The 23,308-nt window shown below is 40.5% G+C and overlaps 1 protein-coding gene across 5 annotated transcripts; it reads right to left on the bottom strand.

Moving 5' to 3' along the window:
• Positions 1 to 904: 904 nt before the first annotated feature.
• ELMOD2 (ELMO domain containing 2) lies at positions 905 to 19,274 on the bottom strand. 5 transcript variants are annotated; one of them, XM_074950900.1, is made up of 9 exons: positions 18,480 to 18,649; positions 17,708 to 17,855; positions 16,460 to 16,488; positions 11,827 to 11,924; positions 10,782 to 10,911; positions 9,585 to 9,718; positions 8,843 to 8,911; positions 6,543 to 6,676; positions 905 to 4,496 (listed from the first exon to the last, which is right to left on the bottom strand). In XM_074950900.1, exons 2-9 carry the CDS (start codon positions 17,850 to 17,852, stop codon positions 4,462 to 4,464), a joined length of 774 nt encoding a protein of 257 aa, XP_074807001.1. In that variant the 5' UTR covers positions 17,853 to 17,855; positions 18,480 to 18,649; the 3' UTR covers positions 905 to 4,461. The 5 variants fall into 5 exon arrangements, with proteins under 5 accessions (XP_074807001.1, XP_074806997.1, XP_074807000.1 ...); XM_074950896.1 differs by lacking the exons at positions 905 to 4,496; positions 18,480 to 18,649 and adding exons at positions 4,666 to 5,992; positions 19,160 to 19,274; XM_074950899.1 differs by lacking the exons at positions 905 to 4,496; positions 18,480 to 18,649 and adding exons at positions 4,666 to 5,992; positions 18,658 to 18,757.
• Positions 19,275 to 23,308: the final 4,034 nt, after the last annotated feature.

Genomic DNA, 23,308 nt, shown 5'->3' with positions numbered 1-23,308 from the left:
AGAGAATAATTTCTGTATAGTTTGAAGAAAACTCGTCACACTATGCATGAATTACAAGTCAGATACCTGTCTGGGGAACAAATACTGATAGGCTCTACAATGGGAAGCACAGCACTAATGGTGGTTGCACAGCCTACAGCTACTGTAGAAGTCAGATTTTATGCACAGAGTAACCTCCTCTCCTGAATTATTTGCTACCTCACGCAAACTATGTGTGTTTTGCAAATTAAATATTTTCTGTTGTATAGAAGTACATGCCCAGATTCTAATCTCATATGCTGCAGTTAAGTAGTTGATTTAAGATAAGGACTTGGTTTGTATTCTTTTCAGTAATTACTTTGAGGATTAGAAAGTGAGCCTGTTTAAAAACAAACTCTGATGCAATGTCTATATACTGATGTTTTGTTTGTAGCTTTTCTCTCTCTTTTTTGGGGGGGGCGGGGGGAAGGAGGGGAATTACTTTGGTGTGAGAGTATTTTAGTTTGAATGCTTATTGTTTCTTGGTCTCTCTGCTGAGACTGCCAGCACAGGCACCAGTTAGAGCCAATTGTCTGGTATTTGTGATATGGACACATTTGTCCTGTTTCCCATTTTAGTTTTCATATTTAACTTTTCATCTTAAGTCCAAGGAGCTACATTGTTGAAAACAGCAGCAAATTATCAATTGCCTGGCACAGAGGTGTGGTAAAGAAACAAATGTAAATCAAGTCCCATGACTGAAGGAATACTGGTATGAATGGCCTTAAGGGAATGCTAAGACTAGGTCTCACTGGTAGAGGTAACCAAAATAAAACATTAGGGAAAAGACAACCAACTATACTGCTTTGTTTTGAACTGACTGCCAGCTAACTGTGAGGAGAAAACAAGGCCAACTGGAAAGAAAGCTCTTACAAAGTAATATGGATATCTTGCCACTGCGAATGTCTGGATGTTTTGTTCTTTATTTATTATTATTCTAACACTTGTGGCCAACATATTGACATCACAGTTTACATTATTGCTTTATACTGGGGCAAATGTTGACATTTCTATTAGTGTACAGTTATCTCATTGCACAGTAGTGACAAATTACTGCCCGACTTTCCTACTGGCTACTGCTTCCAGGAACAGACAGTGCCATAAATTGGCAGGACATGAAATGCCATTTCAGGCTATATTATAGCACCATAAGAATGTGACTATGATGTGAAAAAAGAACTACATTTTTACCACACATTAACAATATTTTCAGTGGAACAGGGTGCAAACCTCCTCCGACTAAAACAGAAAACTTTCTCACATCACAATACATATTAAAAAAAAAGTTTATACTGATGTTTTATAGAACATTTATTGAAAACAGACTTATTCAATTAGGCAAGAGCTGAAGTAATACAAAGAATTGAGAACTGCTCATTTGTTCAGAGTCTGAAAACCAAGCTTGCCAGTGCATGGAAATGTTAGATTAGCTTCTTCCTCTAGAGTGCTTGAGCAGTGTACATCCCAGTGATCCTCCATATTGGTTTATCAGAAACAGCAGTAGCATAGGAACTTTTTTCATTAAGATATGTCTTCATTTTGCTACTGACAATTCCAGTTTAAAATGGTGTCTGCACAAATGTTCTGCAACTGAACCCATCTTTCAACATTGCTTATTCCACTTAAAAGGAAGAATGTCAACCTTAAAATTATTTTGTTATACTTCCAAGAATTGTCAAGTACATATTTTAAAACTTGAGGTGTATCTAATAAACAGTATTATAAAGCAACAGGGACTTTAACCAAGACTTTAATTTTAGGGATGCTTTGTAACCAAGTATTCACAATTAGTTTCAATGCTATGCAAACTGACTATATCCAGTTAAACAGGTCATTGCACACTTCCAGTCTATATCGTCTGTTAAATTACGATTGTCATTTCATAGTATGAATGCAATAGTTAATATAAAATCTTGTTAACTAGACTTTGCAAGACAATTTTGCCTCCAGCAAGTTCCCACCCCGACACAGTTTTTGCCCTGTGTTTTTACACTGTATTCTAACTAGTTACCAATACATACAATTAACCTGCTACATGCAAAATATGTACTTAATAGTACAAAACTACATAGAAATTCTTGTTTTTAAACTGTTCAGGAAACAATATACTGGGAACTAGAAAAATACACTCATTTTAAACAATTATTACATGTGACCTAACACATCCATACATTTGACTACATAGCTTTTCCATGTTTAATGATGGTTACTTTATTCTTAATTTGTGTATTTTCATGATTGTCAGCTCATGGTTTTGATTATAAAAAGTGATGACAAACCTTTGACTGAACTCAGTCTAGACCAGCGGTTTTCAAACTGTGGGTCGCGACCTCCATTTTAATGGGGTTGCCAGGGCTGGTGTTTAGACTTGCTGGGGCCTGGGGCCAAAGCCAAAGCCACACCCCCAAAGGCTGAAGCCCAAAGGCATCAGGCCTGGGGAGTGGGGTTCAGGCTTCAGCTTCAGCTCTGGGCAGCGGGGCTCAGGTTACAGGCCCCCTACCTGGGACGGTGGGGCTTGGACTTTGCCCGCTCCTCTCCCCCTCCTGCCCAGGGCGGCAGGGCTCTGGCTGGCTCAGACTGCAGTCCCCCTTCCTGGGGTCGTGTAGTAATTTTTGTTGTAAGAAGGGGGTCGCGCTGCAATGAAGTTTGAAAATCCCTGGTCTAGACTCTATCCCAAGATGCCTTAGTTAAGATTTCTTTTGTGCTATATGAAATCTGAAATTGTATAGGACAGGGTTTGAAAAATCCTTTTGCCAATGGCAAGCAGGAAGTTCTTCCTGGGAGTAAAGGAGCTTAACATACCAATTTCTGTGGAATTATAGGTTTCGTCTTTTTTTCTAATTACATTTCTAGCCTTTACAGTTGCAAAAATAATCTTCCAAATGTAAGGATGACAAAACTGGCTAGGCTCTGTGGCCAATTGGTTCCAGCTCCTCTGTTATTGTTGCTGCTTGTAACTTGCCAAACAGTAGCATGGTAAAATTAACAATAGTATGGCTGGTTTCACTAATTCTGTTCAGCATGTTGTCCTCAGTGAAATTCAAACATCAGATCAATTTCATGCTGCTATTCCTCAGGAAAGCTATGCAGCAGCAACAAGTTAAGCAACAGAGTTACTTAGGGTGGAGAAACTATATGGTAGCAGGTAGAATGGTGGAGAGCAGCCAGGAGGTGGGGGGTGGGGAGGCAGAACCCTAGAGATCTGCCCCTCCACCTAAACATTCTTTATGTGAATTTCTAAACTTACAAAAGACACTTAATAGCCACAGAGTAACACAAAAGATGGTGCCCCAAACTAGGACAGGAATCCTGGGACTTGGAGTATATGTGCTCAGCTCCCATTTTAACGGTCACCATTATGAAATGCCCAGCAGCTGGGGGTGGCAGAATAAGTAGGCTGCTTGCTGGTGGTGTTCCCCTGCCTATGATATTTTGTATTTATCTTTTGTAGTAAATTTAGATGACCACCTAATGGGTGTCTGGTAAATTTTCAAGAACTGGGATACAGTGTTACCATGTCTTAAACAGTTGCTACAAGAGCAATTACAATCAGTCTTGTGAAAATACGGTAAGGATGCTTTTGGGAGAAACCTTACACCGCCTCAAATGTACCGTTTATTTGGTGATGAGGCAGGTTATCAAAATCAAGGAATTAAACTGGTCTGGAGTTTCTAATCATCCAGTTGGAAGTGCTTCATATTTTTCCTCCTGTATTTATTTTGTGGTGAGAAACATGGAGTAAGTCTTTCATGAATGAAATCATACTTTATTCTACATTTGTTAAGGCTCTATTTCTATATTGTTTTATCACTAGCAGATATATATTTTCATTATAAAGTACATTTGAAACCAGCAAAACTTATTTGCAGAAATCCAATGAAGAAACATTTAATTCTGCTATTTAGGTACCTATAAAGTCATCACCATAGTACCAGCGTGCCTCCAGAAAAGTGTGCGCACAGTGTAGCAGAACAAAAATGTACCACGTTTAAAAACAAATTTTGCCAAACTAAGAGTTACTGTAGTGTGTGCACAGAAAGAATGTGTTGTGCGTATTGCATCAGTTCCTTTTCAACCAAATTTCTTCCCCTAACTGCACCATTTCAAGTATAAAGGTAATGGGCAAATGTAAATATGAAGATAAATCTTTACATCCCTCCACCTTCTGGCAGATGGAGCTCAAACAATGTTTAAAACCTCACCTATTTGTAACACATTTTAGAACAAAACAATAAAACTTTGTATATATAACTGCTCTCCACTATCATTTTGACTGCAATAAGCAGCTGATCACGTTGTTCATGTAGATCAAGAGGAATTAGGGGATGGAGTGGTAGAAATCACAGCCTACACAATAATACTTATATTGTAGGGTCTGAATATCTTCCAGTTATCTTTTTGTTAAATCACAAGGATCTTCCTTTGTTCTCTTCCTTCTCCCATTCAGAAAGTTGGCCTTTTTTCATAACTAATGAAGCCTACCAGAGATAAAATAAAGCATTGTGTTTAATTTTTTTTTTTGTATTTGTATCATGATAGCACCCACTATGTGATATTCAAGCATATGAGAGATCGTCTCTGCCCCCAAAGAACTGAGGTTTCTGAAGCTCTGCTCAAGTTAAATGGAGGGTCAAATTAAACACTGACTGAATTAAGCAGAAAGCACTTTATTTAAATAGTAGGCTTTAAAAAATATAAGTTCATGCCAAGCCTGTTTAACATTTTAAACAATGCTTAATAATCACAAACTGATGTAGATACCAACTCCTCCTGCCTGGATTGCCTAGAATGCCCAAATCTGGAAACATACTTTTATCCTATTAAAGTTGTACCACTACTTCCTTGGAAGCATGGATGAAGTGAAGAGTTCCAATTACCTTCACAAATCATGGATTTCAGCTGCAACAAAGTTTTGTGGGAAATAACCTCTTTTTGTAGTTTGTTCGTTAAGTAATTCTCCTAGATATCACTCCCCATTCAAAAGTCATTCTGTTGGCTGATAGAGGAAAAAGAATGGGCCAACAAAAAATACAAAATCAAGTAGGAGAGCCTGAAAAACTGTAGCCCAAACTGAAAGAGAGGGATTGAGAGCTGGAAATATCTATGGCACCATGTGACATGAAAGATCTCCTTGTTAACTTCTTTACTGATGGACTCTGGCCTTACACTATTTTGTTGTTGGTATTTTTGAGGGAAGTTCCTTCCAGGCACAGGGTTGTGGGTACTTATTTCCTGGAGGGAGGATCATTTCAACCAGAACCATGTTTGTTCTTGTGTGTAAATATGAAAAAATGAAATCTCTTCTTCCAAGTCACAAATAATTGATACATCATCTTCATGGACCGCTTTACACAGAAATTTAACATTTTTATAGACCACAAGCTATGTGCAGATAAACAAGGGGACAGAACTTGAGAAACAACTCTAAAACCAAAGCAACTTCCCCTCTTAAAGACAACTAATCAACTGTTAATGGTAGAAAAGGAACCTAGTAATAGGTTACATAATGAAGATAACATAATGCAGCATAAATACCTACTTCATGTTCCTGCACCAAGAGGTGTATGAAAGTTGGGAGGGCAAAAGATTCAATACAGGATTTTTTTTAAAAAAGCTTTCCTTTGGAGAATAGCATATAAGACCTGTAAACAGAGGCTGATTGTCCAAGCTTTCATAACTGAATTTGAGTTTTTTCAAAAATATATGTATAAAAAGTTCCATCATTAAACAAATATTTTTGGTAAAGTAAGTGTGAGAATTCCATGAGAATGCATAATTCTATTTTATGAGCAGAATTGGGTAGACAGCAGATGAGGCTATGGTTTCTTTATATTCTCTAAGGTTAGTACTTGGTTATAGTCCAGAAGAAGTCCTTTAACTTTTTCATGAAATTTCTCTCTATAGTGGTTGAAGTGCATAATACTTTCTGGTTCTTCTTCAAACCAAAATTTGTCAAACTCATAAACCAGATAACCTGTAAAGAAAACAAAATAAAGTTCTACAGGACCTGTGATCCATTCTTTTCAACTTTAGGCTGGGAGGATCCATCAGAGCCACTCAGCCTAGAGAAAGAAGGCAGTGCCTCATTTTAATCAATAGCAATTCTTCTCGCTAGTGTAGAAGTAACTAGCAAGAATGCATGCCTTAGAAAATATTAGATATTTATTAAATTGATGCCTGCTGTATCCATCCACCCAAATTTATCCAATGAAGAAATAGTCAGTCAGACATCCAAGTTATAATTCTTGCTTTGGAGGAGTAATGGAGGTAAATGTTTGTTTTTCCTTTAAACTATGCTTGAAAATAAATCCATAAGCATGTTAGAAGCATCAGAGCACTAAAATATTTTTAATATGTAACAAACTGGCTGAGTATTAGATGTCCTAATAGCTGGTTCAGGGATAATCGCATATTACTGCTAACAACTAAAGGAGTTACTCATTTATCTCAGTGGTTGAGGCCTGGACTTTTGGTAATGAAGGTAGTCCTGCCCCTGATAATTTATAAGAGTTACAGATACTCACAATAAAACTGATGAAAGTGTTCCATCTGTGGCAATCCAGGGACTAAGTTGTAGAGGTGAGACTTTAAAGCACCACTCTTTAGTAAACTATAAGCCATTTCTGTCAAATTGATCCCAACTATTGCATAGGAATATCTGAAAAACCAAAAACATTTCCTATTAGATACTAATGAAATTCATTCTCCTGTTGATGTTTACAATTTATTCCATTTTCTGGGACTAATTTGTATAGAGACAAATTATTATCTGCCAAATTATTACTATTCTACATTTTGGGTCATTCTAGGAATCAAGCAAGGTCTGTCTCAAGTGTATGGAGCATTTTTGTTTGAAGTGCCTTGTACATCTAAGACTATGGTGAAGTTAAAAGATGGACTGTGTAGGAAATCTAAAATTTCATCAACAGCAATGTGGTGAATGTCCCCATTAACCAAACAGAGGCAACAGGATAGGAAGTTTAATCAGCATTGTGATGGGGTGTACCAGCCCCGCACTGGTTCAGCAGGGGTTAATCACATTCTGTGGGCTGAGGAGGCCACACCCCTGGCCTCCGCTGGGCGTGCTCTGGCTATAAAAGGGAGCAACTCAGCTCAGTCAGGGCTGACTACCAAAAGGAACAGAGGTCTGTTGCAGGTTCCTGCAGAGGCCAGACAGACTGAGTTGACCAATGACTCGCAGGCACTCAACTCCAGAGAGGGAAGAGAGGCCATGGGACTCCCAAGATGACTAGCTGTGGAGGAACGGGTAGGAAGTAATCCAGGGGAACTTAACAGGAAACCGGTCATAGAACTGGGGCTTGGCTCAGCATGTTTTGGCAGGATCCCTGCTGAGCAGGAGGTGGGCAACCCCGCCACCATCAGGGCCTTGGGTTGGGACCCAGTGGAGTAGGGAGGGTCTGGGTCCCCCTACCCTGGCTGCTGCCTGTCCTGAAGTGGCAGCCCACCTCTCCAGCCGCTCTGGCCACGAGCCCACATGGCACTGCAAGGGAGGGTGGCCATATTGACTCTGGCCATGAGCTCACACGGCCCTGTGAGGGAGGGTGGCCTATTGATCCCGACCATTAGACCTTACTGCCCAGAAGCCAAGGGCAGTCATCCAGACTCAGCCATGGTGTTATAATGTCCCCCACCCCCCAAGGGTGTACCAGCCCTCGATAAGCATATAGAAAAGTAAAAGCTTTAAAAAAAATTTCTAAATCTGGTCTACTGCCCTCTCTCCAAATCTACTGTAACATTAACATCACTGCTACCAAAAACACAGCTATAGCAAGAGAGCTGGCCAGCAGAAGCTCACGTAGATCTTGTGTATTTTCATATGTGATACAATTTTCAAAGCTTGCTATAGAGTACAATGTGTTAAATCAGGTACAGTTGCACACACAATTTGAGTCATTGAGTAAAGTGCATTTTGGGGCTTTGTACAGGATATCCTGTTTCCACCGGGAGGTGGAATTCCGAATACAGAAAATACACCTGAATGACAACTCTAGGTCTGCTCCTGTTATGTATGGGACTCTTTTGGCTTAAAAAGCCTAATGATGAAAAATTAGAATAAGTTCAGGAGTCACAAAAAGTGTATCATTTTGAAAAACAAGTATGTTAAAGGATACATGTATATGTTTTCATTGCAGAAGTCTTCATTAATTTTGTAGGATGACTGCTCACAACTTAAATAGATAGGGCAACATTAATGACAAGGCACAAGATGAAGCCTTAGCATGCTTACTGTATTAATTATTGAGATAAACCAGAGTTAACTGTGGATTGGGTGGATGAAAGAGGAGTAGTGTCTTGTAAAGGGTGAGAGAGCCTGTTTATAATCTTTGATGTGTTTTAAATATTTGTACAGTCCAGGCCACTGGATGGGCACTTAATCTATGAAAGTGTATGTACTGCACTTTGCACAGTGTGCATGAATACATACATCTTGAGTAAGTTTGTGTTGTTAAATAGAATAAAGGATAATTACTATTCCCTTCCAAGTTTAATCCAAATCTGTTAGCCATACTATTTTTGGGGGATAAGGGATTGGAGTGTTTTGCTACAATGAAACTAACTGAAGACTACAGATTACTAAGGGCACTAAATAGACTGTTTGGAACAAATACATAGCTATACACACAGTTTTCAACTCAGATGCTGTGACCACATCTCCAAAATTACAAATTAATTCCATTTGTCAATTCCTGTAGGAAGTGTCAAGTGTTTTCCTCTTAAAAAATTCAGAAGATCCTCCCATATAGACTTGGCACTCTACAGTCTAAGATCTTTGTTAGATCTTCGGCCCGTACAAATGGCTTACCCCAATTTTGGATGATTTGAACGAGAGAGGATCTGGCGAGCTTCACTGGTGTAATGTTTACTAAAATACCTGAAAAGGAGAAAACAAAAACTCAATCTAAGGATTACTACATAGGTAGTTAGATTTAATTAATAAACTTTTTCAACAACAGAAAAATGGAGTTATAGACAAATGTGTATTGGAGAAAGAGTACAGAATGAAAACCAATAAGATAAAAGTAAATGGAGAAAGCGATCTGTAACAAGGAATGACATGATAAAGGAGAACAGTAGGATAGGAACCTTCCAGGGAACTCAGGATTCCCCCATTCAAGTAAGTTGTATTCATGAATTTTCATATCTTCTATTCTACATCATTAGTACTTTTAACTTAGTAATAACTATATTTTGAAGAGTTTTGATCAGTTACTTTCCCAGCTATAGCATAGCAGGCCTATCATACATGTGTATAATTCTTTATTCTTAAACTCCTTTCTGCTTTTCTTTTCAACTCTGTTACAATTTGTAACTAAAACTACCATCTATCCAACTAGTTATTAACAATGCAGCTCACTGTTGAACTGTTTACTCATTTAGAAAGGGGCTCCTTTTCCATTATTCAGTAATGTATTACAGTAGTCAATATTTGTTTTCTTCTACTCAGGTAGTCATTGCAGAGGGATTTAGGAATAATACTAAATAAGAATTCATAGACATAGAAAAAACGTAAGTCTGAGAGAAGAAAAGTATTTATTTTCACTTACACCAGATTGACTAATCCCAGCATGCCCATTCCTCTGAAGTCTGTTTTGGGATCATCACCTTGGAAACCAATGTCACACCACTGCTTGGTGATTCTAGCCTTCAGATTTTCATGAGGTATCAGCAAATTCCAAAGCTACATAAATATACTTCCATGTTACAAATAACAGAACTGCCAATGTTCTTCCTAGTCATGTTATTCAGAACACTTATTGATGCATGTCAGATAACAAAATCTTGCATTTAAGACAAGACTAAAAATTGGGAGACATGGATTCTCTATGCTTTGTCATACTTCCTTTTTTTTCCTCTTGGGTAACTCACTTAAGCCCTATATATACACACACTAAAATTACAACCAAGTCAGGGACAATTAACTCCCTTAGAGCCTGATACTCATTTACACTAAGGCCCCTTTTATCTGGCAGTGCAAAAGGGCTCTAAGTGGATGTAAAAGAGCATCATGCCCTTCATTTTTCTGGTTGTCAGTCTCCTCATACACGTAAACCCCAATTCTGCAAACACTTGTGCAAATGCTTAATTTTAGGCACAAATACGATCACTGAGTTCAATGAGATTACCCATGTACTTCAATTGGAACACGTGCATAAATCTTTGAAGGATCAAAGCCACAGTGAGGATAAATATCTATATACAGGGATATTGGAATGTTAAATTCACTAGTATTTGTAAAACAAATTTCACGAGTGGAAGGCACCATAAATGATCAAGTATTTTTGGTATGCAGAGTTTTGTTTTGTTTTTTTTAAAATGTGTGCTACTATTTTTGCGATTTCAAATGGAATAAACTTACTGTAAGAAACCCTTGGGAAACAGAGCTATTAGTCTGAGATTTGCTTTAGGGTACTGTTTAACTTCAGTGAGTCAGTTCTACAACTTGAAAATAGTAAATACTTTTAAAATGCCACGGTGCTATTAAAATAATTAGCAATAAGAGGATAAATTAAGCTCTCATATACTGTTGGATACAGTAAAGGGCATTTGTCAGAGACTTATTGAAAGGGCACCTGTCAGCTGGTTTATTCCAATTTTTAAAATCAATTTTGCTCTTCTAGTTTATAAAGATCAAACAGCCTGATAGTTAGAAATTTAAAGAAAGCTAAACTTCTACGGCTAATTTATTAGCATTCAATTATTCTAGTAATAGTTTAGGACTCAGAATTCCAAGACTCCTTCACCTGGATTAGTTGCTTTTCATGTTCTTCATTATCTGAATCATATGGAACTTTCCTCAGATTTTCCACCTCCAAATAAAGTTTCTTATAACCAGATATCTGCAGCAAACATACCTGCAGGCTTGTCTTAAAACTGAAAAACAAAAAAGCCCACAGGATCTTAAGGGGATACATGATGGGATGGCCATAGAGTCATCATTGCTTAGATCATACAAAAAAGAGAGTACCGGTCCTGCAGGATTTAATGTGACACACCAAACTCCTGCAAGCTTTGCCCAACTGAGGAAAAAAAACAAAAGCACACAACAACTTTCTTAAGGAGAGAGAAATGTATTACTGTCCTCACCTCAGAATGTTACACTAGTCTAAACTCCAGAATGGGTAATATTTCATCCAGCTCCAGTGACAAGTCTAAGGGCATTGCTGCACAGCTGGAGATGGGAACATTGCATCTCTGGAAAAGGGGAAAACCGCAGCTTTCCAACATTAAATGTCACACTTGCTTCTAGATTTCAAAGGTCAGAAGATATCCCAAACTTTGAAATTGTGGATGGCTTTTATGTAGAGAGAAAGATCATTTTTAGAATTGTTTTAAATTAGTTATACTTTTCCCTCTTCAAGGCCTATACAGTTACAGGTGGAGAGACACAAAAGAAACTGATCTAACAAGCTTTTTTTTTTAAAATGAACTCTAAAACAACAATATGTAATATAGGTCATACAGGATATGTGGTGATATGGTAAAGATTTGATTGAGATGACCAGTACAATTTAATTGGGGTTGGCCAACTGTGAGTAATGCAGTTATCCCAAACTCATGCTGATAAAACCTTTTTACCACACCACATCATATGCACTCTCCTCATATATACATCTTAAATCCTTAAAAGTGAATTGCAAAGTATGATGTACATACTGTATTCCCCAAATAACAGGATCAGATTAGGTGATTCCTATAATAATAATCTCTCGTCATATACAATGTTATAAAAGGCAAAATGATGTGGTCCAGTTAGAGGTACCTGTGTAACAGTAGCAAACAACATACCCTGTATCCTTCTGTATATTAATCTTCTTTTCTTTCATTATACCTATGACACATTTTTCCACTTCAGCTTCACCAACATGTATAGCATGTCTTAATACCTAAGAAGTGAACGTAAGTCAAACAATGAATACAAAACGTAACATCTATTTTGTTCCTATTATTTATTAGTCTGTTTATGCCCATTGCATCTGCATCTTTTAAAAATGAAAAAATATGGGACAGTTGTCAAGGTAAATACATTTTGTGATAAGTCCTTAAGTGTGCTTGCTTTGCCTGTGAAAGAATGAGGATGGTTTCATTGTCTCTTTTTCAGTCAGCTGGTAAAATACAGTAATTAAAAAACATGCATCCTGGACTGTGATCTCAAGATAACTAGTGTCAGGCCTGATAATTTTTGAAGAAGAATCCTCAAAGGCAAACTTAGATCCGGAGAGAAGTTGTATTGGAAATTCACTATAACCTAGATTCTGATACCCTTCAACATGCTAAATAGTACCTTACTCCACTTATAGTCCTACTGAAGTCAATGGGATTATTGAGGAGCAAGCTAATTCTCAGTGACATTCTTCCTCCAATTCAATAAGGAACTAATACATCATCATAAGGAGCAAGTGTACTATTGGAAGTGAGATGCCAATGTTAGGATGAGACAGAGGCCTTGACTATGTTGTTACTAACAGCATGCCATACTTTTCCGGAGTGAAGATATTAACCAAAGTCCCAGATGAATTCCAGGACCTAGATTAATATCTTCATTCTGGAAAAGTGTGGACATTTGCTGCTAGTAACAACAAATAGGTTGAGACAGAGGCCTTAACATACACATTAACATCCTTGAAAGAGCAAAAACAACCTGCTTCAAGACAATAGTTATCAAAGCTCAACTCAGATGGACAGATCATGTTATCAGAAAGGAGGATGATAGTCTCCAAAGAAGTCACTTATGGTTACCTGAAACTTGGAAAGTACAGGAAGGACGGTGAATGTAAATACTTTAAAGTTACCTATAAGCAGAATATTAACTTATGCGGCATAAATGTTGATAACTTCAAAGACACAGCCAAAGACCGACATGAATAGACATCACATATCAATAAACGCTGTAAATACCTAAAGGTCACACTTACAGGATGGGGGAACTCTATCCTAAGAAGCAGCGACTCTGAAAAAGATTTGGGGGTTGCAGTGGATAATCAGCTGAACATGAGCTCCCAGTGAAATGCTGTGGCAAAGAGGGCTTTGGATGCATTAGTCCTTGATAAACTGGAAAGGGTTTGGAGAAGAGCCACAAGAATGATTAAAAGATTAGAAAGCATGCCTCACAGCAACAGACAAAGAGCTCTCTATAGCTTAACAAAAAGAAGGTTGGGAGAGTGACTTGATTACAGTCTAAGTACCTACACGGGGAACAAGTATTTAATAATGGTCTCTTCAATCTAGCAGAGAAATCCAATGACTAGAAATTGAAGCTAGACAAATTCAGATTGAAAATAAGGTGTAAATTTTTAACAATGACGGTATTAACCTTGGAACAATTTACCCAAGATCATAGTGGATTCTCCAACACTGGCAATTTTCAAATCAAGTTAGATGTTTTTCTAAAAAATATACTCTAGGAATTATTTTGGGGAAGTTCTATGGTCTATTATACAAGAGGTCAGTCTAGCTGATCACAATAGTCCCTTCTGGCTTTTGAATCTATTAATCACTTTGAGAAAGACACACAAGGTTAGTAGTAACTGGACATCTAACATAGTGAATGCTAGTGAAAATGAGATAGGATCAGAGGCAAAAATAGGGAAAGAAAAAGTTAAAAATTACTTAGACAAGTTAGGTGTCTTCAAGTCAGTAAGGCCTGATGAAATACATCCTAGAATACTCAATGAGCTGACTGAGGAGGTATCTGAGCCATTAGTGATTATATTTGAAAAGTCATGTAAGACAGGAGAGATTGCAGAGCGGGAAAAGGTCAAATATAGCGCCCATCTATAAAAAGGGAAATAAGAACAACCTGGGGAATTACAGACCCAGTCTGCTTAACTTCAGTACCTGGAAAGATAATGGAGCAAATAATTAAGCAATCAATTTGCAAACATCTGGAAGACAATAAGGTGATAAGTAACTGTCAGCCTAGATTTGTCAAGAACAAATCATGTCAAATCAACCTAATATCTTTCTTTGACAGGCTAACAAGCCTTGTGGATGGTGGGGAAGCAGTAGATGTGGTATATCTTGACTTTAGTAAGGCTTTTGATATGGTCTTGCATTACCTTCTCATAAACAAACTAGCGAAATACTACCTACCTGGACCTACTGTAAGGTGGTTGCATAACTTGTTGGAAAACTGTTCCCAGACAGTAGTTATCAGTGGTTCACAGTCAAACTGGAAGGGCATATCGAGTGGGGACCCGCAGGAATCAGTGCTGGGTCCGGTTCTGTTCAATATCTTCATCAATGATTTAGATAATGGCATAGAGAGTACACTTATAAAGTTTGCGGACAATACCAAGCTGGGAGGGGTTGCAAGTGCTTTGGAGGATAGGATTAAAATTCAAAATGATCTGGACAAACTGGAAAAATGGCCTGAAGTAAATAGGATGAAATTCAATAGGGACAAATGCAAAGTACTCCCCTTAGGAAGGAACAATCAGTTGCACATATACAAAACAGGAAATGACTGCCTAGGAAGGAGTCTGCAGAAAAGGATCTGGCGGTCATCGTGGATCACAAGCTAAATATGAATCAACAATGTAACACTGTTGCAAAAAAAGTGAACATCATACTGGGATGTATTAGCAGGAGTGTTGTAAGCAAAACATAAGAAGTCATTCTTCCGCTTTACTCCGCACTGACTAGGCCTCAACTGGACTATTGTGTCCAGTTCTGGGCGCCACATTTCAGGAAAGATGTGGACAAATTGGAGAGAGTCCAGAGAAGAGCAACAAAAATGATTAAAACTCTAGAAAATATGACTTATCAGGGAAGATTGAAAAAATTGGGTTTGTTTAGTCTGGACAAGAGATGACTGAGGGGGGCATAACAGTTTAAGTACATAAAAGGTTGTTTCAAGGAGGAGGGAGAAAAACTGTTCTCCTTAACCTCTAAGGATAGGACAAAAAGTAATGGGCTTAAATTGCGGCAAGGGTGGTTTAGGTTGAACATCAGGAAAAACTTGTCAGGGTGGTTAAGCACTGGAATAAATTGCTAAGGGGGGTTGTGGAATCTCCATCATAGGAGATGTTTAAGAGCAGGTTAGACAAACACCTGTCAGGGATGGTCTAGATAGTACTTAACCCTGCCATGAGTGCAGGGGACTGGACTAGAGAACCCCTTGAGGTCCCCTCCAGTCCTACGATTCTATGATTGGGGGAAAAAAGGATCATGCATCATGCCAAGTTTTCAGAGGGAGCCTACACATCCCTATGTGACATCTGTTCGCAACCTTGTGCCTCACAGATTGGCGTATACAGCCACAACAGAAAACACAAGATGCTACAATGTCATTGTTGGATATTACAGACAGCTATACTATACCAATCTCTTAGTGGCACTATGCAGTCATAAAATAGTTTTCATTCCATTCCTGAACAGCTACATTTCAATAATGTGAGATGGGATTCGTGTGTGTGTGTGTGTGTGTGTGTAATACACACACACACATACAGGGAAACCATTTTGGGGTAAAAAGAAAAGGAGTACTTGTGGCACCTTAGAGACTAACAAATTTATTTGAGCATAAGCTTTCATGAGCTACAGCTCACTTCATCGGATGCACCTTTTTCGAATACAGACTAACACGGCTGCTACTCTGAAACCTGTCATTTTGGGGTAAGATACTCTATAAATTTAAGATCTTAAAATCATAATCAAGACATCTGGTAGAACCCACTCAACGTGCTCTATCATAACAACAACAATTTGTTTATGTGGCAGTCACAAAAATTCTCTTTCAGTACCACTTGGCAGTGATTAGACAGAAAAGAACAGTCACTCATCTTCATATCTACAAAGAAAAAAATTTAGTTTAAGATAAGCAAATCTGATGGTCTAAAACTTTAACAGTATCCCTTTAACTGATGCTGAACATATCAAAAGTAAAATGAACTTGTGACATACTGCTGAACAGCCAAGTATGTATTCATATTCCATTTGCCTCAATTATACAGCACGACCACATGACAGCATAGCATAATGGTATACATCTAGCACTGAAAGGATTACATATCACATTTCCATTTTCTACAAAAGATTTTTAGTCTGCAAATCGCATTTATCCTGTCCTACCTAATAGCTTCATTTTTGCTGTGCAGATCACCGAGGCTTTGATACCATGACAAAAATTACATTAGGAATTAGACTAATTTTGTCCTATTCAAATCTATTCAATTTTACATATATTTCTGAATGAGAGTGGAAATATGGATAACACTGAGCATATTGAGCATTATTCTGTATAAAACTTTAACAGAAAAACAGTGAGAGAGAATTTTACTCCAGCACATATTCTGTTATGAATACACACCAAAAGACTCTGAAAGCTATCAAATTCTGAAAGTAAGTATTCCTTTAAGGGCATATTTGCCTCTAAAAATTGGTTTTCTGGTTATAATGTGTTATCTCCATCAAATCCTACCTTACTCTTTGATAATCCCAATGAGTACTCTGTAATACAAGACAAATAATTATATCACTACAACTGTTTTATATATTGAATTCAAACTTTTGACGAGTTACATCATTGACAACACATTTGTAAATAGTACATCTAAACAATGTTTTATTAGGGTTGCATCAGCAATTAGTCAAGGATAATTTTAAATTAACAGGTAATGGACAATACTGAATTGAAAACCTTTTGCCTGATGTAAATCTCACCATCTTTATGAATATAGCAATCTGAATAGTCTTGTGGTTTTTAAATTTACTCTATTACAACCTCAGTTTAACAGCCTGGAAAGATGAGGTGCCAGTTTGAAAGAGAAAAGGGTTCTTGGTGAAAATATAGCTGTTGTGTATTTAGGAATATCTTTCCAGGCACATTAAAAACAGTCATTTATACTAACAGGAGTTTAAAGGAACAATAAAATTTCAAAAGATCATCATACTTCGTACATTTTCCTACTATTGTTACAACGGCAACCAAGATTGACTTACCAGTAAGAGAAAAATACTTATTTTAGATTTATATATTGCATTTGACATCACTTTGTGTGTTGTCATTTTCAGTATTTCCCCTTTATAATTGATTTCCATGTTTGTGTGGGTCTTTCAAAGAAAACAGATTTTTTTTTTTGTTTTAAATAGGAAATTGTGATGGTAAAAAGAAAAAAATTGGCCAGAGACTCATTTAGCTCGTTTTTCCAAGTGGACTATATTTCCCTTGGTTAGCAGGGAAAGGAAAGTATATCTTTTAGACCTTTATTTTTTTTTATAATTAAAGCTTCAGTAGAAGCATTTATAGTTTATATACAATATGAAGCGCTTTGCTTTTAAAGTAAATTTAGAGTCCCCGAGAAAGGCATTGGCCTAGCAGGCAATACAGGAAACAAGTTACAAAACAGGTACAACACAAGAAGGATGTCAGCTTTCTCACAATGCTTTGCCAAAATGCTTCTAGAAGACCTATAGTTGCCAATTCCAGCAATGAACATAGTAGAGGAATCTAGGGCCCATGTAACCCTTGAGTCTGCCAATAGGAGTACAGTATCGATGATTTAGACCTCTTTTCCCCAGTTGGACCTGATGTGAAACCAACAATGCTTTAGGTATGCCTTCAAACTGCTGGACACAGATTAACTGTTACCAAACCTAATTGCAAGAGGAACTGGCTGACCAGTTGCAAGCTCTAATGTACTTTTAAAAAGATTACATTCTTTATTACCTATCTTTAGCGTCCGTTGTGAACCTTCCTTTGAGCCACCACAGATACGCTGTAATTCACATTTTCCAGTGAGCTGCCTCAAGATCCATTTCAGCCAAAACCGGAAGAAGTTACTATACAGGTATCCCCATAAGTACACAAACATTTTCTGTACAAAGAGAGTGACAACTGATCACAGGACATTCATTGCCTGACACTACAGAAAAAATTGTACAATCTATCTGGGCTGCTAGCTCCTGCTAACGATGGTAATATCTGCTCCCTCTCACGTGGCTTCGTCTGTCAGAAATGAAAGGCTGCGTCCTCCCTTAGCTGCAAAGGGTAAAGAAGGAGAGATGCTTTGTACCAGAGGTGGACGGGGAAGAGCAGGCAGCTGGGGAGGGTCAATGCCAAGGCTTATGGGGGGGAGAGGGGGCTGGAAGCACTGCCAGAGCAGGACACAGGCTGCCAGGTACTGCCTCAGCTTCCTCTTCCAGCTCTGCCCAAACACCTTCCTGCAGCCCGGGGTGGTGGTGGTGGTGGTGGTGGGGCGGCCATGCCCACCGAGGAAGATGCGCAGGGGCTGGGGGAGGGGCAGAGAGGCCCATCGAAAGCGAGGCTGTTGCCATGTCGCTCATCCGGACAGCTGTCGCGGGGGGCGCACAACGCCCGATGTCCGCTGAAAGGAGGGGAGGGGGTTGGCCCAGGGCCAGCCGCTGCCCCCAGCCGGTCAGCGGGGAGCAGGTGGATGACGGGTCCTCGCACAGGACGCCCCGCTGGACTAGCCGCCTACCCCCTCCCGGGCGGGGCAGCAGCTCTGCCCGCGCGTCCTGCCACGAGGGCGCGTCCCGCGCCCGGGTACCGCCAGCAGCCAGGCCCTGCTCACATCGTCCCAACCAGTGAGCGGGGCTGGCTCCGGCCTCGCCCCCTGACTCTTGCGACCCCCGGGAGGAAACCGGCCCCCTGCTGACCCGGAAGTGATTGAAGGGGGTGGGTGAAGGGCCAGTCAAACCGCCAGTCTGGGGTTAGTCGCTGAAGTGCCCCGCCCCTTGGCTAGCGTGTCGCGTGCGTAAGCGGGGGGGCGACCTCAGCGAGGCGGGCCGGGACGCGGATTCCTCGCTCCACGCCGCCCAGGTAGAGCAGCGGTGCCTGGGCGCCCGCCGCAGCCTCCAGACCCGCCAAGCCCCGGCCGGCACGAGCCATTCAGCGACGAGGTGCGCGTAGCCCGCTCCTCCCCCCACCCCCACCTGCGCTAGTTCCGCCCGGGCCCCGGTTCCGCAGCCCCAGGTGGTGTCGGGCAGCGGTTAGTTGTCGGGTTCCTGAGGCGTGAAGGGGGGACTCGTGCCCGGCGGGCGCTGGGCGCTGCCTCCTTCTGTGCCTGCGGAACGCGCCTCCTCAGCGCTGCAGTCGCCGGGCCGCTCAGCCCTGGCTCATTGTGAGGTGGGGTAGGTAATAGCGGAGTGCGATGGGCACCTGTTCCTGCTCCCCCGGCAGACTCCGCCTGGTGTGTCCTAGCGAGAGGCCCGTGTGCCGTCGCCTGGGCGTGCGTGTAACACACCTGGAGATGGGCAGAGCCAGGCGGCATGACGTTAACAAGCACGTGACCGTGTCTAGCTGGCCAAGTAATAAGCAGCAGACCGTCCAAAAGGACCAGAAACCTCTTCTCTCTCTCTGCCACCATCGTTGCTGTTCCTAGGGTCAGGCTGGTTCTGCTGTGTTTGATTGAGATTTACTGTAAGGGTCTCCCTTCTGTCCTAGGTCTGAAAAAATGAAGAATATGTGTGAGAAAAGCAGAATAGCTGACAGGCATCTCAACAAAGCCCTGGTCTGTAGGCACAGCGTGCACGGGCAGAAGGGTGTAGAAACACAGTCTCCCTAAGTGCTCTTCCATCTGTGTCTGTACAGGGGAGTTGTCAGCATAGGTGTGTCAGCCAAGGGTGTGGGGTTTTTTTTCTATATCAAGCTGTTTGAACTCTTCAATGTAGACCAGATGTTGGTAGGCAGAGGGGGAAAAGGTTTGTCTTTTTTTTTTTTTTTTTTAAACAGTAGCACTAAAAGAAAGTGTATATAAAGAGCTCAGGTGCATTTGATTAATTTAAAATAGAGAGAAGCCAAGGTAGCAAGACTAACCAGAAATTATTTTTTTCAGCTTAGGCTGACTTGAAGATTGTGTCCCTGTAACTTGCTGATCTGTATGTGTTATGTGCATGGGTGGGGACTGTAATAAATTTGCATCCTTTAGGTCAGGCACAGAGGCAGATATATAAGATGTGCTATCCTGTGGTTTACATCTCTCACTGTAGGACGCACACACTTATAGTGACCTGTGCTTGGCCACATGAAAGCTAGAAGTATGCTATATGCAGGGTTGAGCCTGAAGACTACCCAGTAAATACAGCAACTGATCTATCGAAAAGCAGCTGCCTAGTAGGTAGGGCAAATTGCTGTAAATGCATTATCCCAAGACTTGGCGTCCCTCATTGGTTGTTTATCTGTTACCCAGGTCTGTAGTGCTGCCAGAGCACTCAGGCATGTGAAATCTGGGATGACGTTACCCTCTGGCACCTTGAAAAACTATGCTCGGGCAGCTTGGCCTTGTCATTTTCTGAACCTCAGGGTATGCCTATGATGATAATAATGCTGCACTGTCCCCTCTATGACCATTAGCCCCCTCAGATTCTCTGCTCTTCCCCCTCCCCTGAACCATGCTCCATCAACCCCACCCTCAATATGTCACACTTCCCATGAGATAAAAGGGATGGTCCTCTCATGGATCAGTAATTGGTTAAAAGATAGGAAACAAAGGGAAGGATTAAATGGTCATTTTCACAATGAAGAGAGGTAAATATCCGGGTCCTCCGAGGATCGATACTGGGACCTGTGCTGTTCAGCATATTCGTAAATGATGTGGAGAAGAAGGTGAAGAGTGAGGGTAAAATTTGCAGACAATATAAAATTACTCAATATTGTAAGTCCAAAGTTTTGTGTGAAGAGTTACAAAGGGATCTCACAACACAGTGACAAAATGACAGATGAAATTCAGTGGTGATAGGTAAGGCTGCATGTCTGTCGTGGAAGTCATGGATTCCATGACTTTTCCATTACTTCTGCAGCAGCCCATGTGGCTGACCTCAGGGCTGCCCAAGCAGCTGGCTCTGGGGCCTGCAGCTCAGGCAGCCCCAGGGATAGCCACAGCGGCCACTGCTGGAGCGGCCCTATAGACAGCTGATCAGGTAGCCCTGCAGTCAGCCACACTGGCCACTGCTGGAGTGGCCCAAAGGCTAGCCACACCAGCTACTGCTCAGGCAGACCCAGGCAGCCAGCGCAACAGCCAGTCAGTGGTCCTGGGGGCGGCCAAAGCAGCCGCTGCTTGGTGGCCCTGGCAGCTGGCCATGGGGACCACCTGGGCAACGGCTGGTGCTGCTGGCCACGTGGAATGCCCAAGCAGCAGCAGTGCCCTCAGTGCCCCCCCCAACCAAGAGCAATCCCTCTATGAGTTGGCAGGACCTTTTCCCAGTGAAAGAGTCTTTACACAGTAATATCCTTAACTTGTATTTATTAGCAATTGATCAGCAGAATACACATGCTAAACATACAGTGCTCACCACTCCCATATGGCAGATGAACTTTTCTGGTGCCCAGTCAGGATTGGGTCATGTGGGGCTATGTCCAGTATAGTTGGCAGGATTTGAGGGTTCTGGCAGCTTTGATCTTGGGCTGTGTCCTGGAGTTAGGTTTCAAATAACTTCTTTTTGGGACCCAGTTTATATAGTTAAACTTAGGTCCTGCTTATCTGTACCGTAACCAATTATTTTTACTAAATATTGCGAAACAATTCTTTAACCAATCCTTGCACGTTACTTCCTACACACAAGAATCCATTCAAATGTTGTGAAACTAGTTACGCAACAGACAGAAACAACTGGAGGTTTAAAAAGGGGCATTTATAGATTTTTTTTTTCCCAATTGAAACTGTTGATAAGCATTTCTGCCAAACAGAGTGTTATCTTGCAAAGATTTTCTTTAAACATCTTAATGTTTGTCTGTAGATCTGTTATTCTTCCTTAACAACCAAATATTCTATTGTACAGTTTAGATGGGACATGACTCTGCACTTTTAGCTAAGGGCAGCTGCTGCTCCTTACTGCAAAAAGCCACAGACCACACTCCCATCTCTGCATGATAGCTCTGGGCCCTGCTGAGGCGCAGCACCAGACCAGCAGTGTAGTGGAGTCAGGGTTAGTTGAGGAACTGGGACTGGCCAGGCTCTAGAATCCAGAGGTGATGGGAAAGCCACGCCGTTCCCCACAGCTCAAGAAGGAATTTGCAATAGCTATGTCCAGTAACAACAGTATGGCAGCCTGGTCCTACCCCCTTCCTTGGAGTGGTGCTACCAATTGTAAGGACTGTCAAAGTCAGATTCAGGACTCACATAATTTGTCAGACCATTCTGTTTATTAGCAAAGCGCTTTGCTAATGCACCCAGATGTGAGCCCCCCTCTGAGGCTCAAGATAACTTATTTATACAGCTAAGCCAAAGCCAATTTAACATAAGAGACAAAAGAAAGCAGAAACTGACAAATATACATACATATCTTATTTGCATACTAACGTTTACCAATCTCCTAGCTCAGTAGGAGCTCTAAGTTAATTAGTTTGAAGACCCATTGTCTCACACTCCTTAATGTTTCTCTTCCTGACAACTATATTTCAACAAACCCTTCAAGTAGCATTTCTTTAATGAATTATAATTTCAATATAATTCATTCTACTTTCACAGGACAGAGCATTGTGATGCATCGTGCCCTACAGGATACATGTACAATAAGTGTAGGTGAAGAAAATGGAGAGGGAGAAAGAGTACATGTGCAGTGGGTGCATTTCTGCAGGGCTCCAGTACTGTTACGTTTGTTACTACACTGCTATTACCAGATCCATTTCAAGATCATGGTACTTATTTTTAAATATCTAAAAATAGTTTCAGGCTACATACCTGAAGAACCACCTGTCAATATATTTGCATCGTAACAGCTGTAATTGACAGAAAAGAGGTCTAAACTCACTTGGACTAGCTATAGGAACCTGCTACCACCTGAGATAGGGCTCAGCCTGAGTATTGCACACTTTCTAATGGAAACCATAGTAGAAATGCACACTTTCGTAGGTTGTATTGCTCCTGTGAGGAAAGTAAAGGGAATTTGTCTTGCTTTGAATTGGACACAAAAGTTGAATTATAAGAGGGCAAACTGACTTGCTTGGCCATGTTCTAATATCTCTTGAAATGCAGGAAAAAGAATTTGTTCCTATACCTTTCGTATAATATCAAAGGTTGCCAAGCAGGACTGCTGGTTCCTCTTTTCCAGATCATATCAGAGGTGACGCAGCAAGTTTGGCATTCTCTCTAATTAAAGTTTCATATTTTCTTAAACGCACAATGCACTCCAAAAGAATGTGATGTTTGAGTTGAATGTGCAGTCAAATGATCATGCATTGAAAAAAATATTAAAAAGGTGGGGTGAAAGTTAATGGATAAGAGGGCCATGTTAAGAGGTAGCAGCTGGGTTTTATGCTAGACCCTTTTAACCTGTTTTACAGTGTAACCTCTTAAATGAATTTACTCTC

The sequence above is a fragment of the Natator depressus genome, chromosome 4, assembly GCF_965152275.1.
Source record: "Natator depressus isolate rNatDep1 chromosome 4, rNatDep2.hap1, whole genome shotgun sequence".
Lineage (NCBI taxonomy): Eukaryota > Metazoa > Chordata > Testudines > Cheloniidae > Natator > Natator depressus.
The sequence above is the reverse complement of the archived record's forward strand: the minus strand, read 5'-3'. Positions and strand labels throughout refer to the sequence as shown.